The sequence below is a fragment of the Macrobrachium nipponense genome, chromosome 7, assembly GCF_015104395.2.
Source record: "Macrobrachium nipponense isolate FS-2020 chromosome 7, ASM1510439v2, whole genome shotgun sequence".
NCBI lineage: Eukaryota > Metazoa > Arthropoda > Malacostraca > Decapoda > Palaemonidae > Macrobrachium > Macrobrachium nipponense.
Window position 1 is genome coordinate 103,355,660 of NC_061109.1, and position 17,498 is coordinate 103,373,157.

Here is a 17,498-nt window from a genome sequence, read left to right on the forward strand (position 1 = left end):
AGAGACCGAAGATGAAGACGCACATGAGCGACCAGCTTCTCCAGGGAAGATAGCACTCCCAGAAGAACCTGCCACTGATGAGCTGACTGATGCGACTTTGAGAGGAAGTTGCGTGCCACAGCCCGCAACTTCTCCAATCTCTGATCTGACGGGAAAACTCTCGCCACTGTCGTATCGATGACCAAGCCCAGGTAGAGAATCCTTTGAGTGGGTACGAGGTTCGACTTTTCCTGGTTGACTAAAATGCCCAGGTCCAGGCAGAACCGAAGAAGACGATCCCTGTCTTGCAGCAGCTTTCCCTGGAAACTGCCAAGACCAACCAATTGTCGAGGTACCTCAGCAAACGGATCCCCTGAGCATGGGCCCAACTTGACATGAGAGAGAAGACCCTTGTGAACACTTGAGGGGCTGTGGTCAACCCGAAGCACAAGACTTTGAACTCGATAATCTTGCCCGTCAGAGAGAAGCGAAGGAACTTCCTGGACGTGTGATGAACAGGGATTTGGAAGTATGTGTCCTTCAAGTCTATCGGCAGCATGAAGTTGCCTTCCCTCATGACTGCCAACACCGAGTGCGGGGTCTCCATCTTGAAGCGTGTTTTTCTGATGAAGCGATTCAAGGGGGATAAGTCGATCACAGGCCCCCATCCTCCCGATGCCTTGGGCACCAAGAAGATGAGACTGTAAAACCCCAGGGACGGACGCACTACTTCCGCTATCGCATCCTTGTCCAGCATCTTCTGCACCTCCTCCTGAAGAAGCAAGAACTTCAGAGAATCTGCATCCGAAGGACATCTACCACCCACTTCTCCGCCCCGTAACACTGCCACTTGGCCCAATGGCCAGCCAGGCACCCCCCACCCGTGGTGCAGGAGAGGGAGAGGCGCCCAACCTACCGACGGCCCCCTTGACCTCTGCCCCTGGGGCCTCTTCTTGGTTTAAAGGAACGAGAGTGAAAGAGGTGTTGATCCTGAGACTTGGGCTGTGACGAACGGGAAGGCCCTGCCAAACTCGAGGTCCTCGATGGCCTACCAGGGGACGATCTCCTCGATTGCTGCTGGACCGGGGGAGGAGGGGGGCCAAACGTCTCCGAGGGCGAGGCTCTGATTTAGACACAGCCTGGTGCACCAGACGGTCCTTGGTGTCAGCCCGATGTCGGTCTATCGCACTGTCGAGTTCAGTCCGTGGAAACAAAAATTGCGATTCTAACAGGTCACCGTTCCTCAAGGCCAGCAAAGACTCGGAGTCGAGCGTTCTCTCCATCCTAGACAAAGCCGCGTCCCTCCTAACCATAAGAAGATTAGCCCATAAACTGGCACTGAGATGAGCCAAATAAGAAAACGCCTTGCCCCCAGATTGCAAAAGACTGGCAAGCGAGGCGGCACTCACCAACCCATCAGGGGACCTGTCAGAAGCTATCTTGGCAATCACCACAGACCAGAGGTCCAGCCAAGAAACTGTCTGCAACATGGAGGCCGCTGTAGATTCCAAGGCTAAGGCGTCTTGCGGAGATAAGGACAGAGCCACTGACCTCACCTGTTCCAAAGTCAAACCCGGCTTCAGGCGAATGACATCTGGGTTAAGGTGGCGCAACAAGAAAAATGCAGAGCTCGTAGCATAGTACTTCCTATGTCTTGTGAGAGGTGGGGGTAGGAGTTTGGTAGAGCCTCTAGAGTGAAGTGAACCGTCCCGGTCAGAAACAGAGGCGTTAACCTTCTGCAAGACCGACTGAAAGTGTCCTGACAACGGCAGCTGGAGAGATGATTTGGGGTCCTGAGCAGCTCCCACCAAGGCTTCCACGCAAGGAGTGTAGGACAACCGATCCTGAGTCCTACTTTCCAAATTGTTGAACCCACGAATGAGATCAACAACCTCCGAAAAGGAAGACAGAAACTCCTGCGTGTCCCCTTCTTCCTGCTCTGGCACCGGCGACCGACGACGAGAAGGATGTGTAGCCTCCTCTAACGTGTTTTCTTCACCAAAATTCACAGAAGGGTTAGTAGGCAACCAGTCTGAAATCTCTACTAGCCTATCTGGGCTGGGTCCAAGCATCAGCCTCCGAGACGGACCCACTGAAACATTAGGCACATCACTTGCCTCAACAGGTGACTCCAGACGGCCATGAACGGACACAGCCGTGGCGGCCATACGTACGTGAGATGGGGGGAAACTCGAGCACTCAAGATTGACGGAGGATACCTTATAGCGGAAGACTTGGAAGCAAGCAAACACTCCGGCTGCACCAACTCCGTGCTCACTTCCTTCGACCTCTTGACAGGCGCCTTCGGGTCTTTACGGCGACGAATAGCCCTGGGAGAAGAAGGGGCACTACCATCACGTGCATGGACGGGGGAAGTTGCCACACGCTCGCGATGTGCAAGGACGGGTGGGGTGGTTGCACGTATGAGGTTCAGTGGCGAAGCAACCCCTGCAGAACACAAATTACTAACACTGCCCGAAACAACAGCACTCTCGGGAACACATCCGTGCTGTTCCTCCCTCAGCGGCGAAGGAAGGGCAAGGTCCTTAGCCTTCCAATGCCTAACACGCCCATGAGGCGTAGAGGGAGAAGAGGGAGAGGGAGACAGCACCAGCTTCTTATGCGCACTCTTCTTGGAATTCGGGGACCAAGCAACGCGTTTCCTACCAGTCCTCCCAACCGATAAGGCAGCCAACTTCGCATCTAAAACAGAGTCCAGCCTCTGAAGCACTGCCTGGCATATGAGCTCGGAACGATGTGCCCGAGAAGGCTCCGAGGACAAGGAAGGTAGATGTTTCAAACTGGGCGGCAGAGATGACGTCACGTCTAAGAGAGGCGGCTCGGAGGCGACTGGAAGATACGTCATCGATGAGAGTGACATCACAAGTGGCGGTGACGTCACAACCTCCCCTCTGAGCGAGGGGGAAAGAGACGCCACTGGCGGAGGAATACACAAAGATGGGCCCCGTGACGACAACAACAGGGCTGACGCCGCAGCATCACTCCGAGACAAGGCGGCGGCAGCTGGCGGAGCAATACAAGATGGCCGACTACTCCCTCCCGTGGAGACGAGGCCTGGAGGGTGGGGGGGGATATGGCCTGGCTGGACTGGTGAGGGGGGGTGCGAGCCTCCTCAAAATGCGCTAGCAACCCCCCTAAGGACGGGGTATCCCCTAGCCCAAGCGTCTTCCAAATCGCCGACATTTTGGACGCCTCCGACTCTGGAAGAGAAGAGAATGATGAAAATACCTCACCCTTCTCGGGAATCGAAAAAACTCCGGAAGAAGAGGGGGCTACATTACAAATAATACCCTGGCGACCTCCCGATACTTCCATCGACGAATCAATGGAAGAAAAGAAAGGAGAAGCAGGGGCAATGCTACTGCGGAAGACGAAACATCGGGAATAGGAGTAAAGCCCTCCCAAGAAGGAAGAGTGGAGACTCTCCGAAGTTCCCTCTTACCATAAAAAACCTCCACTGCTCCAAAGGCCATGCCCGGTATTCCGTACAAGGATTCGTAATCGTACAAAAATTGGAACAGCACCTACTGCAAGTGATGTGATGGTCCGTCGCTGACGAAGCCAAGAAACGAGAACACGGAAATCCAGGAATTCCGGGGCACCAACACTGATGTCGAGGAGCAGCAGAAGCAGCCATAACATTAGGCAAAACACACACAAACACACAAAAGGAACTAAACGGGCAAAAACCGGGAAAAGGCCAAGAGAGGAAAAAACCCACTCTCGTCCCAAGGCGGTAAAGAAAAGACTGGCGTAGATGTTCGGCGTTTGACCACTCTTCACCTGATCTACGCATGCATTGCCTGATACCACAAGATTCCTTGCTTTCAAGTACTTTTTTACTGGATCCAGCTAGGCGCTAGAAATTATCCTATTGTTTAGACCAAGGGTTTGTTCGCGTATGGACAAGTATAAATTATTCCCCCCATGGCTTTTGACATAAAAAACTCACATATTTTAAGTTGAATTTGGAGTAAATTAATAACAAAATGTGTAAAATTACGATCAAATAAGCACTTTGGAGTTTCAGTTGTGATGGCAGTAAGGATAAAACCACCAATTACAAGGTAATACTGCATTTCAGTTCAAAGCATGATCGTGGGAATAAGACGTCTCATACTTTTACTAATATAAGCAATAAAATGTTGTTTTATTGTGCTGATTACAACTACAAACATTGTTCAAATGAGGGCTGAGGAGTGTCAGCCAGTGTATGCCTGGTTGTTCACGAGATGATACCACACCATATTGGATTAAAAAACTGCCTTGCAAACATATTTTACAAAGACCTCACATGCTTATTTTAGTTCATATGGCGGTTTCACATATCTCACTTTTGACGAAACTTCAATCTTTTGAATGGTATGCTTAAATTTTGAGTTGTAATTTTGTTTCACCAATTAAATATCGGGTGAAAAAGTAGCTCATTAGTCCATGCAAGTGCCCGCACAACAGTGATTCACACTAGAAGGGGATAAAATAAATGGATTAGGTATAGAAAAAAATAATGAAGTGAATATTGTCACTGTGCAGTGAAAATAATTTCAGCACCACTTAGGCTATATTCTCACCGCAGTGACCGCACACTCTTTTCAACCATTGGCCATTCGTATTTGAATAAGTACAAATAAGTATTACTGGATAGAGGTCAGGGTTACGATTGTTGTGATGAAAGGGCCCCAGCTTCTATGGGTACAAGTAGTGAGCAGATTTAGCACAGGAAATGGGAAGTTTGTTGACACAAGCAAATCCGCAAACATTGAGATGGCGTCAATCTTCGAAATATTTGGAGTTGTAAGTAAAAACTTCAAAAGCGTTTTGGGGTAGTGTGCACTGCGTTGGCCACACTTTTCATTACCTTCTGTTTAAATCTTAAAATATGGCCTTAATTTCTAGCTTTGGAGAAAATATTTACTTCGAAAGGAGAGTAGAGGTCTTGAGCTCCTGCTGTCACCACCAACAACTCATGACTGATGACCATCTCCGGTGTCAGGACATGTTAAAGTACTTTCTCGGAGGGTGGCCAAAACCATGGTATCGGTGTGTTGGCCAGTCCACTCGGTTGTTTACCCTAGCAGCACTTCCAAAAAATAGGTAATGGTGAGATGCATAAAACACATTTCAAGTAGCCTGAAAATGTGATTTAGGGTAAAAAACCGCATGGTACAGGGGTGGACCATGTACGATCAATGTGTACAACCCCAAAAAAAGTACATTATAACGCGTCCTGACATCGGAGATGGGCATCAGACGCGACTTGTTGTTGGTGAGAAACGGAGCTAAAGACCTCTACTCCGGTGTCAGGACGCGTTATAATGTACTTTTCTTTGGGATGTACACATTGATCGTACATGGTCCACCCCTGTACCATGCGGTTTTTTACCCTATGCAGTAGTACTAAGGTATAGGTAGGTATTGCTAAGAATTAAATTACCCCCGTATTAGCAGTAGCTAGGTAATACGGATGGATGAGAATGAGATATGAAGATAGGTAAATTTACACTTGTACCTAAGCAAGCATTCCCAGGTAAAAGGTTAGACAGTAAAAGAAGATTAACATGCCTCATTCTAGGCTTACTTAGGCAAGCATAACTTAACTGAGGACTGGGCTAAATGAAGCCCATGGGTAAGTTAAGTCTTATTCGTAGCCAGCTACCCTACGGTAGGCTACTTGTATTAAGGTCGCTACTAAACACCTGACGTACAGTACCACTCGGGTAATTTATCAAAAAATTTAGTACAGCTTATGAATATTTACAGCTGAAATACACAGTTCATTCACTCTTCTAGAATTCTTGAAATCGATTAAGTCTACGTAAGGTTTTAAAGATACCTCAAATATAATCCTGTCCGTAGGCTGACAATTTAGTCTAGGTATCTGAACCAAAATTATAATTTTGAATTTACGCTACGACCATCAACTGCATTCACATACTATACATCTTCCACTTTAACATAATCAACAAGGAACGTAGTACTCACCGTCTGGCACTCATTGTGAAATCATGAAGACAGAGCGAGAAATAAAGAATATTGGGTCGTCAAGACTGAAAATGTCTTTCAGGACGATAACAAACACCAACAAATACAACTACTGCCACCTACAGGAGGTTATTAAGGTTTCGCTCAAAACACTTCTCACGGTTGCACTTTCTTCGATTATAAGAACCTTGCTAGAAACTTGCTCGTATTTAATTGGTAATTTCAAAGTAGCCATCCAATATTTATGAAAAATGTGTAAGTGAAAGGAAATTTAATATTTATGTAGATTTTCTTGGAAGCTTCTGGAAACGTTCATTACATCCTTTGCACCATTATAATATCTGATAACCATCCCCAATGGTGTAGGATTGAAATTGATCTTTAAAAATGTTCAATGAATGGAATTTAAAAATTTCACGCACTAATGATAAAATACCTTTATTGACGTCGTTGTTAGAATTATTTGAAAGAAACAAACCTATTTAACACTGGCCCGTTCGTAAACACTGTGCGTTGGCGCTGATTTCAGGATCTTTGAAGTGCCCATGATACCTGTTATCTGCTTCAACTGACATAATTTACGTATACTATGTTTGATGAAGACAATGACGACTTCAGCTTCCTCGACGAGGTAATACTGTACGAGTTGCGTAATCTGTTTGAGATTAGTATTACGTAAAGTGTGTTAGACATTCAAACAGACGTAGGTCTTGTATTGGTTTACAACCAAGTACTAGCCTACCTAGCCTATCTAGTAGGGCTTACCTACTACTACGTTCTAGGTTTGCTCAACCCGTTAGGGGTTGTATAATTTACCTTCATGTAACTGTACGTGTATTCTCAATTAGCCTATGTATCCTTTTGTGTAAGGTTTGTAGACTAGGCTAGCCTTAGTGATTGACCTTTGTCCGCAATGAAACCGGTTCGTGATACCTAGCTACCTAGGTACTACCTACCTAGGTAGCCTAGCTGCCTAGAACAAGGTTTACTAAACAACAGGTCGGTGAAACAGGTATCCCAGGTTGGATTATGGGCCCGACTGCAGACTGGGAGATAGGGTAAACAACTGACTGGACTGGCCAACTCACTGACTACTGTGTAGGTATTTGGCCGCAATCGAAAAAGTACTTTAACATGTCCTGACACCAGAGATGGTCATCAGTGATGAGTTGTTTGTGGTTGTAGCAGGAGCTCAAGACCTCTACTACTCTCCTTTCGAAGTAAGTAGTATTTTCCCCTAAGTTGGAAATTAAGGCCATATTTTTAAATTTAAACTGAGGGTAAGGAAAAGTGTGGCCAATGCAAAGCATACTACCCACATGACGCTTTCAAAATTTTTACTTACAATTAAAAAAGTTTAGAAGATTGACGCCATCTCGCTGTTTGTGGAGTCGTTTGTGTCAACAAACTTCCCATTTCCTGTGCTAAATCTGCACACCACTTGTACCCATAGATGCTGGGGCACTTTCATGACAACAATCGTAAACCTGACCTCTAACCAGTACTTATCCAAAGGAACTACGGCATTCTTTGCGGCGTTTTGCGCTCTTCAATTGTTTATCAGTGTTGCCAATTGGTATGTGTTTACCCTCCAAACTGGGTATAAGACTTACACAAAACCGGGGAAATAAGTTAAATTAGCGTATCTATTTGTAGTATATATAGATATTACAGCAGTTTTATCATAACTGCATTACTATGACAACAAGAATTCATGGAAACAGTTTGTAAATGCATTGGCATATGTGTGAAACTCCACTAGATTGGCAACGATAAGTCCTTTTTTAGTCGCGTCGTCGGCTCCTAAGTACATCAGAAATATTTGTAATTTTTCTTGGTTAATTTGGTTGCATAAAAGGGATAATAGACATGAATTAAATAAACATTTTGAAGCGAAGTTAAACTAAATACTGAGTAAAGTAAACAATTAAGGGAATAAAGCTTTGCACCTCATACACATTGTAGTCGTCTGCTGCTCATAACTGTGTTTGTGGAATGAGTGCTTAGGAACCAGGAACAGCAACATGGTTCAAATGCAATTTGGAGTGAATTAAGACCAAAATGTGTATAATTACAATCAAATAAGAACTGTGGACTTTCAGTTGTGATGGCACTAAGGATAAAACTACCGATTTTAAGGTAAAAATGAATTCGGTTCAAAATGACCCCAAGAATAAAAAGTTTCATACTTTCACTAATATAGGTAACAAAATGTTGTTTTATTGTGCTGATTACAACTGCAATCTTGAGTAAGATCAATAAAAGTTTCATATATACGCTAACATTGTTCAAATGAGTGCTGGGAAGGCTGGGAAAGATGGTGGATTGTCTGTGGTTAGAACGGCTAGCCACGCGATTGCCGCCATATTGGATTTCAAAACTGCCTTGAAAACATATTTTACAAAGAGCTCACATGCTTATTTTAGTTTGTATGGGGCTTTCATAGATCACATTATGTTGACGAAACTTCAATCTTTTGAATGGTATGCGTAAAGTTGTAATTGTATTCTTGTTTCACCAATTAAATATCGAGTGAATAGGCCTTGCCATGCGATGATGATGGATCGTCTGCGGTTGTTTACCTTATAGGTAGTAAAGTAGACCTATCAAAGAAGTGGCCAAAAATACCCAAATTCTTCATTTGCTACATTAGTGGTTCTCAATGTTTTCTAATATATATATATATATATATATATATATATATATATATATATATATATATATATATATATATATATATATATATATATTATATATATATATATAAAATATATATATATATATATATATATATATATATATATATATATATATATATATATATATATAAATATATGTATGTATATGTATATATATACATACATACATACATACATACATACATACATACGTATATATATATAGTTACTTTTTCAACAATGATATTTTCAAATTAATAATCATGAATATGTGAAAATATTTATGTAATTCATGACCTTATACTGCCATTTAACTATTTATTTAAATAATTATCTAGTGCACGCTTCTTCTTCCTCTACTAAAAATCGTAGTTCCCTTGGATAAGTATTGGTTGGAAGCCGTCGTTTACGATTGTTGTGATGAAAGTGCCCCAGCATCTATGGGTACAAGTCAAGTGCGGATTTAGCACAGGAAATGGGAAGTTTGTTGACACAAGCGACTGCAAACATCGAGATGGCGTCAATCTTCGAAACATTTTCAGTTGTAAGTAAAAAATTTTAAAGCGTCATGGGGGTATTTGGGGGTAGTGTGCACTGCGTTTGGTCACTCTTTTCATTACCCTCTGTTTAATCTTAAAATATGGCCTTAATTTCTAACTTTGGAGAAAATACTTACTTCGAAAGGAGAGTCGAGGTCTCGAGCTGTTCCTCTCACCACCAACAACTCATAGCTGATGACCATCTCCAGTGTCAGGACATGTTAAAGTACTTTTTCAGAGGGTGGCCACAAACGCAGTAGTCAGCAGGTTGGCCAGTCCAGTCGGTTGTTTACCCTATATATTATGTGTGTGTATGTGTGTGTGTGTGTTAATAAATTAGAGTAGGTTGTTTGATAATAACTATTTGAGGACGTCTGCAAACCTTATGTTTTATTTTTGTTTACAAATGTTGGTAGATCTATATAACTATTCCGACCCTAGGCACAGGCGCCATGGCACCCAGTTAGAGAATCACTGGGCTACATGATAAGTAAAACCCACCAAATCAGGACACAGTATCCAAGGTAAAGTTGGTTAGGATATATTAGGCTTTTTGGCAATTTTTGTTTCCTATGGTCTGCAGATGCTTCCTGATTGGATTAGCCTATACTGATTAGTATAGCTTAATGTGCATACTAAAATAAGATTTAGCCAGAAGATTGCTGTGAATGCCATTGTATCCAGTCCAATCTATCCCTATTCTGCATAAAACCAGCATATGTATTTTATTCATATCAAACAGTACATAGCCTTTGATTTTAAAGAAAAAGTGAAGATAAACTAAGTGGGGGACTCCTCCTCTTTTCATTTTTTTTTTCATATAACCTAATCCCATCTTCCCATAGGGTTAGCTGTTTGAATCTCTCTGCACAAAATTTTATTGTTTGCATCTCACCAGCCTGCCACCAATTAACCACCTTGTCACCAAGTTTCAACAACCATTTCCAGTTCACTCGTGAGAATACCCTTGCATGAGATGCTCTGGCTTACATACCTAGGAAAAATACAAATTTCTAAAATTTTATATATTTATGCATGGCAATTGGCTTTAATCCAGTTTTGTACCTATATCAGTATTAACCATCAGGTTTTTTTTTATGTAGGAGTTCCACAGTACAAGCTGAAAAAAGTTGTTGAAACTTAGTGAAAAGGTAGGCAGATGAGTGTGAGGAGACCCCCACTTAATCTATCATAGTCCAGTGATTTTTCTTTGGATGTGGTGGACAACAGACGAACAGATGTGTACTGCAATCAGTGACATAGGTTGATTGAAAACTTCTTACTTTTGTACGTTGGTGTATGTTTCTTGTTTATGTCGTAGCTGTAAATAAAAATTTTGTACATGCAACTTCCCCGGCAGATATATACTTAGCTTATGTCTCTGACGTCCGACAGAAATTCGAATTTCGCGGCACACGCTGCAGGTAGGTCAGGTGATCTACCCCCCTGCCGCTGGGTGGCAGGAATAGGAACCATTCCCGTTCTAGAACCAGATTTTCTCTGTCGCGGTAGTGTCAACATATGTTGTTGCTACCTCCTGACTTGATTTTCGTTTTTCATCGCCATCGATCTTCTGGGCTGTCTTTTGCAGGGAAGTACTGGGTCTTTGGTTCGGCATACGCTTTTATTAACTTTTTAATGAATTTGGCTTCGAAAATTTCGAAGAATATATGACGTGTAACTACCGAAATTTTCGGTAGACACTCACATAGTTTGCAAGAAAGGGAAATATTAATATTTATTCATTAATACGTGTAATAAGTGTTAGAATTGATTGAGGAAATATACTGACTTCCTACTTTAGGGAGTCAGTAAAGCATGTAACTAGATACGTTTCTTTTAAAAGTTTTTTGGAAACTCGTACTAACGAGCAATTAGAGTATTAACAGTACTAGTAGTGTTGTATCCTCATCACCTTCTTACTTCGCAGAAACTTCAAATTCATAATTGCAATTTGAAGACAAGGATTGTGGCTCAAAATGCAAGCTATTGAAAGGTAAGAAGTGATTACTAGTGTTCCCCATTGCAGTGGAGGGTGCGTCTGATCGGCTCTGTCTCGCTCCCAGGCCTAGACCTCTTTCAAGCTCCCAAGCCCAGGGGAGAAGGAATGTCGAAAGCCGTAAGGAGGTTTCAGAGAATCCCCACCGGTCAGGCGTCCCCTCGGCAGGTTCTGTAGAGCGTCCAGACTGCCAAGGATAGCCATTGAAAAGGCATCCTTAAAAAAAGTGCGTCTCTTCATCTTACATCCGAAAAGACGAAGAATGTATATGTTTTGATGATCTAGCGTGTTCTCTGAAAACTAAGAGAACACTGAGCAAGAGCCAGCCAGGAACTTAGGAAGCCGCGTTCCAGCAAGCTAGAGTGAGCCACGTTCCAACAGCCAGCAGCGAGCCGCATTCCAGAAAACAGACTAGCGCGAGCCGCGTTCCTACAACCAAACGCGAGCCGCGTTCTAGAAAATTTTTCTTGGCGCAAGGCGCCTTCAAAGAGACGAAGCGCCAGCCTGGCGCAAATTGCGCCAGAAAAACAGACGGCTAGAGCAAGGAGCCTTATAGTACAGTGGCAATCAGAACGATCCTTCCATTGAACGTTTCCGGGCAAGAGGCTCTTTCTAAAAGGGGTCTAGTAGGCGCTCGGAACTATCAGGGCGCACGGGACCTTCCACGCAAGCGAACGTTCCAGGAGCGAGTCTCCTTTCTAGCGTGCGGAACATTCCAGGCGCTAGGCGCAAGGAGCCAGGCGCCAGAATATTCCAAATCTTCTTATGAGAGAGAGGTCAGTCGCGAGGCTCCTCTTTGAGTTTTTAACTTGAGCAACTTTCCCCTGGCAAAAGTGCAAGATGTCGCACAGGTGGCCGTCGCGTTTGTCAGAAGGATTCTGATACTAAGAGAAGCCATTTTTTCATTATTCAGAAGACTCCTGTGTTTGGCAATTCCTCTCAATGCGGACTCTCTCCTTCATTCATGCTCTTCCCTCGTTATGAAGAGGCAAGAGCTTTGGGAGTTTTTCTTATAAGAATCTCATCGACGTTTGGGTATGATGGCGGATAGGAAATATCTACTTCCTTCCGTAAACCCTACAGATGAACAGGAATTCTGTCTCTTCCGCGATTTATGAGGAAATCACGAAGATTTAAAGAGTTCCTGGATTAACTTCCTTCCTTAAGGAGATATATATACTCTATTGCAATACACCCCCTGAACACCTGAACAAGCCCTGGTCACTTACCAGCCCGAACCATCATTTATTAAAATTTTACCAAATCTATGGTTAAAATAAACGATCAGTGTTGCCAATCTGGCAAACACCCTCGTTACCTAGTTACCAGCCCACCGCTGATAGCCCTGCCTCACGGGCCAGTCACACCTGCCCTCTCACGTCAATCACTTATCGTTCGCGGTGGAGTACAGATGTATCCACAGCGAACTCCTTTTTGGTCTTGCCCGGCCTTCATTTGCACCTTTGATTTGATTAATTTTGGTGACGAATTACGCATCCCTTTGGATTACTGTTGGATTGCTCTTAATACCTTGTCATCAGACATTGATTCTGCAAAGGAAGAAACAACACAAGCTACTACAACGGCTACTGCATTCTCGGCCACGACGAGCGGAAGTTCAACAACGTATCGTCTTTGCCAACAATGCAAGAAAAGGATGAGTACCCTATGACACGATAGTCATTCCTTATGCGTAAATTGTAGGCCTGTTCAATATGATGTAAAGACCAGATGTTTGGAATGTCAGGAGTGGTCTTTGGAACAAATGTTAGGGTATCTCAAACGTAGGAATAGGTCTTGTATTAAGAAGTGTAGGCAGGAAGAGACTAACGTAGATCAAGATAAAGACTTAGAGACAGTGCTCTTTAAGAGACATCGAGTATGACATCTCTGTTACCGATTTTATGTCAAGATTAAGTGAGGATAGATCGAGCAATAGGGATACTGAAATTACTAATCGTTCTTTTCCAGCTCCCCTGCCTGTTCCAGAACCAGCCCTAACCGGTGCTGGGGGTTATGGGGATCCGCAAGCCCACAGGGCAGGATCCGCCATCCCCCCTGGCGCGGAGCAGGCAGTGTTGGCAGCAGATTCCCCTTCCCTCGATGTGTAAGTTCTCAGGATGATAAAAACTTAGGTCAGATATAGACGATTAGGGATAATAGGCTACATAATGTTTAGTTTAGAAAGAGAAGTGCAGGCTTCTTCGGGTCTGTTTTCAATTAAAAGTAGTAGTTTATAGAGGTACAGTGTCCTTAGAGCATCTTTAGGCTTTTTCCTGCTTTCGAGTTCCTTGCATCAGAAGCTTTTAGGCCATGGTTGGTCTTTCAGATATGCTCCTTCGTCTTTAAGGTTACTTTCCTCTACTTATACGATACGATAATTGTTAATATCAACTAATTCTCCGTTCAATGCATATTGTCTTACGATATTCAGTATGGAGAGAAATCGAATAAAATTAACTACAGTTAGCCTAGTGTTCACGATGATATATCGTATGCATATTCAGTAGCCTAGCCTAAAGTATTCGCAGTACAATATATCGATAGTTATTTTTATATTGGATAACGCTGTAGGCTCAAGGCATTCTGACTTCTGATAATTCAGTACAGGTGTAATTGAAAACGAACGAGAATCCGATCGGAGAATAATTACTATGAATGTAATCGAACAGAATGAAGATCGGATTCTGTCCGACTAAAGCATTATAATTGTATTATATGTATCATCATATTAGCGTAGTATAAACACTTAACTCGGCAGTCAATCACGCTGGAATCAGCGGATGACGAATACGGGTTTGCGTCGCCGTATCCATCTCATTCTCTCCTGATTGCCTAAAATGACTAACGTAACAACACTCTCCCTTTTGCCAAGTTTGTACAAACGTCTTGAAGGAGACGTGTGTTCGACTATGTTGACATTTAACATAGTCAATGAGGTATCTATCTTGGGGCATATAATCAGATGGCAGATATAAGGAATTCGTATGTATGACGTCTTCATACGTTTAATCGACTATTGCCGTCAGTAATTACATTGCGCTTTTGTCAATTTACAGTTACAAATTATTACCAGTCGTATTATCAAATTACAATGACAACTGAAATTAATATTAGGCCTAATAAAGAAAGTTAATTTTAATTATCTTTAAATATTATTTTATTACTTTTCAATTAAATTACAATTACACTAGCTTGTCGTCAACAGCACTATTGTAAGGAGGTGTGGCTTAGACAGACAAGGATGCCGGCTAGTCTGTTTTTGTTTTTGTTTTTTTCCTTGGCTCCAGATTCAACCATATCACTTGGTCTCGGCTAATGTTTTTGTCCCTAGTTAGCATATTAATGAATATCGGGATACTTAACTTATGGAACGAAGTCATACTGGTCGTCTTACGATGTAATTTAAGTCCAAAAGTTGACTGATAAGTCTCATTGGAAGCTAGTTTTTCCATCGGGTTAGATGGCGTTAAATTTAGGATTCCGTTCGTTTTTCACTCGTTTTCATAGGTATTACGAACCTTACACTTTATATACTTTATTAATCCTTTGTCTGAAAAAAAAAAAAAAAAAAAGTAATGAGCTCTTTCATGCTATTAGTTTCTTTTACCACGGCTGCGTTTGAATTCATACAAAAGCTCGGGACTTCTGTCCAGGTTGCTGATGCACGTAATTTTGCCTTATTAGCTTCAGCTGCATTTATAACATGAATACAGTAATTACCGTCGCACGCGGATGAATACAATAACGGATGTTGCTATCGGATTCGATTACTGTCATACGCTGTTCGATACATTAAAGTGATGTTGTTATAGGAGTCGATCGCATTAACAACAAGTTCTCGTTCGGTTGTTCATAGCTGTACGGAGTTATACGAGTATATTATCGTTAAGATACCCTTTTAACTTAGAAGAGGGTGCAATTTACTTCCCTGATTTTATATTCTCTCTTTATCTTAGACGATTGTATTTCTCTCTCTCTCTCTCTCTCTCTCTCTCTCTTACTTTTCTGATTTCATATTCTCTCATCCTATTTTCCACGCTCTCCTAACACTGGACTCATTGTGCAACAGAGGTTTTTCTTCCTGTCACACCTTTTCAAACTTTGTCAATTTCCCTTCAGCGCTGACTGACCTCATAAGTCCCAATACTCGGCCTTTGGCCTAAATTCTATTTTTAAACCCAACAATCTTGCTGTCTGAGTTAGTATTAGAGTAGGGAGCAAATATTAGGAATATGTATAAGGTATTCATGATATGATATATCACGAAAGGATTTTTAAGTATTAGGACAGATAGGAAAGAACATGTCTGGGTCTATCTGAGGGTATTCTTCCAAGTGCCAACCAGGCAGAGTACAGACAGGCAGGTACAACACTACAAGAGAGGACATCACTATGATCGTCGACACCGTCGCAGACGCACCGATGGACATGGTTGTCTCCTCCATACATGAGAGGCCTAAGGCCACATGGGAGGTCTTCAGTTTCCCTCCATACATGAGAGGCCGAGAGCCACATGGGAGGTCTTCAGATTCCCTCCATACATGAGAGGCCGAGAGCCACATGGGAGGTCTTCAGATTCCCTCCATACATGAGAGGCCGAGAGCCACATGGGAGGTCTTCAGTTTTTCCTCTACTCAGGTGAGGCACATAGCCAGCTGAGAGGAAACAGGTTTGTATCCCTCCCGCACTCAATGAGTTTTGACCTTAGGGTAGAGGTGCAGGGAGTTTTTCCCTCCACATATGGGAGGCCTAGAAGGCCACACATGGGAGATTAGTTTCGACGAGTGACAAATGAACTTGAGACTGACCCGCATACTCAGTTATATTGACTGACAATGGTACAGTGGAGGGCCGAGTAGATTTGATTCCCCACCTCCAAATTAATGTTGTTAATCGGGCTTGTTCAGGTGTTCAGGGGGTGTATTGCAATATGAAGTTTTTATTGTAAAACTAATATTGTAATACCTACCTGAACACCTGAATGATTCCCACCCTCCTCCCCTCTCATACAGAGTTATTGAGTTATGATTGACGTGAGAGGGCAGGTGTGACCGGCCCGTGAGGCAGGGCTATCAGCGGTGGGCTGGTAACTAGGTAACGAGGGTGTTTGCCAGATTGGCAACACTGATCGTTTATTTTAACCATAGATTTGGTAAAATTTTAATAAATGATGGTTCGGGCTGGTAAGTGACCAGGGCTTGTTCAGGTGTTCAGGTAGGTATTACAATATTAGTTTTACAATAAAAACTTCATTTCTATCATTCTATTAACGAAAAGAACGAAGACAGTAAAAATTTTTCCTTTCTCTATCTGCCTCGGCAGGGAAAGAAGGTAGTAGAGTATCTGCTGTATGAGAATACGATACGGCAAATCACACATACCGTAGTTACTTCTTTGCAGAGCAACTCAATTACCAGTATCCTTCCAGGAATTTCCTAGGAAGGACTACGCTTAAAGGGATTGTTAAGACAACACCTACTTAGCTTCTAGATTTATCGAAGTCTTGTTTCGCTTAAATATGCATGAATAAGAACTTCCTGAAGTTCGATTATAATTTTATAAGATTCCTTTATTTAATGGAGTAGCTGGCAACTCTGGAAGAGTAAGGCCAGACGGCTAACGGAGACTGCTATCGCGCCTTAGAGACCAACGCAGTAACATGTAGGTGTCGGTCATGAGTGGTTGGATACATGTCTCTCTCCTGCGGGATGGAATAACTAACCGTGTCTCTCCCCTACAATCGCGGTTTTAGCCTCGGATTGAGGGGATAGTTAAGCAAACATAAATAAAATATTGTCTGCCTTTTGCTAAGAAGCTTTCAATAAGAAAGATATTACAACATTTCAATGCTGTTTACCGTAGGTAACATTATTAAAGGATTCTAACGCAGCGGAACTCTATATTATATGATGCTCTCATGCTTACGAAAGCATGGCTTATTAGAGTACATGCTTAGTGAGAAGATGAATGTAGTAGAAGAGAATTCACTTTAAGACTACGGTATGGTCAAGTCTTATGCACATACCGAGGTTAACTACAGAATTCCTAGTATCCTTACAAAGGTTTCCTAGATTAATGCTGTTTACCACAATGTGACAGTATTATAAAGGATTCTAATACGGCAGAGCACGATATAATATAATTCTCTCATCCTTTCGAGAAACGCACACAACCTTTTTAGAATCGGATATTGCTCAAGAGAAGATGGGTGAGTCGGATGGGAAACATTCTCTTAGTGGCAGAAGTTGTTTCCCTGAATGGACTATACTACGTATATAAAGTTTTTTCCTACTAAGA

At 42.6% G+C, this 17,498-nt stretch overlaps 2 protein-coding genes across 4 annotated transcripts in view; one reads left to right on the forward strand and one right to left on the reverse strand.

The window, feature by feature from the left end:
• LOC135217307 (tyrosine-protein phosphatase non-receptor type 11-like) overlaps positions 1 to 6,148 on the reverse strand; it is a 233,173-nt gene extending 227,025 nt beyond the window's left edge. Inside the window, exon 1 of one of the 2 annotated variants that reach the window (XM_064253083.1) lies at positions 5,983 to 6,148. In XM_064253083.1, coding sequence (XP_064109153.1) covers positions 5,983 to 5,996 — 14 coding nt within the window. In that variant the 5' untranslated portion in view covers positions 5,997 to 6,148. The remainder of the gene's footprint in view (positions 1 to 5,982) is intronic. The other variant, XM_064253084.1, reaches the window with a different exon arrangement.
• A 181-nt stretch (positions 6,149 to 6,329) lies between these two features.
• LOC135217308 (uncharacterized) overlaps positions 6,330 to 17,498 on the forward strand; it is a 39,713-nt gene continuing 28,544 nt past the window's right edge. Inside the window, exon 1 of one of the 2 annotated variants that reach the window (XM_064253087.1) lies at positions 6,330 to 6,613. In XM_064253087.1, coding sequence (XP_064109157.1) covers positions 6,572 to 6,613 — 42 coding nt within the window. In that variant the 5' untranslated portion in view covers positions 6,330 to 6,571. The remainder of the gene's footprint in view (positions 6,614 to 17,498) is intronic. The other variant, XM_064253088.1, reaches the window with a different exon arrangement.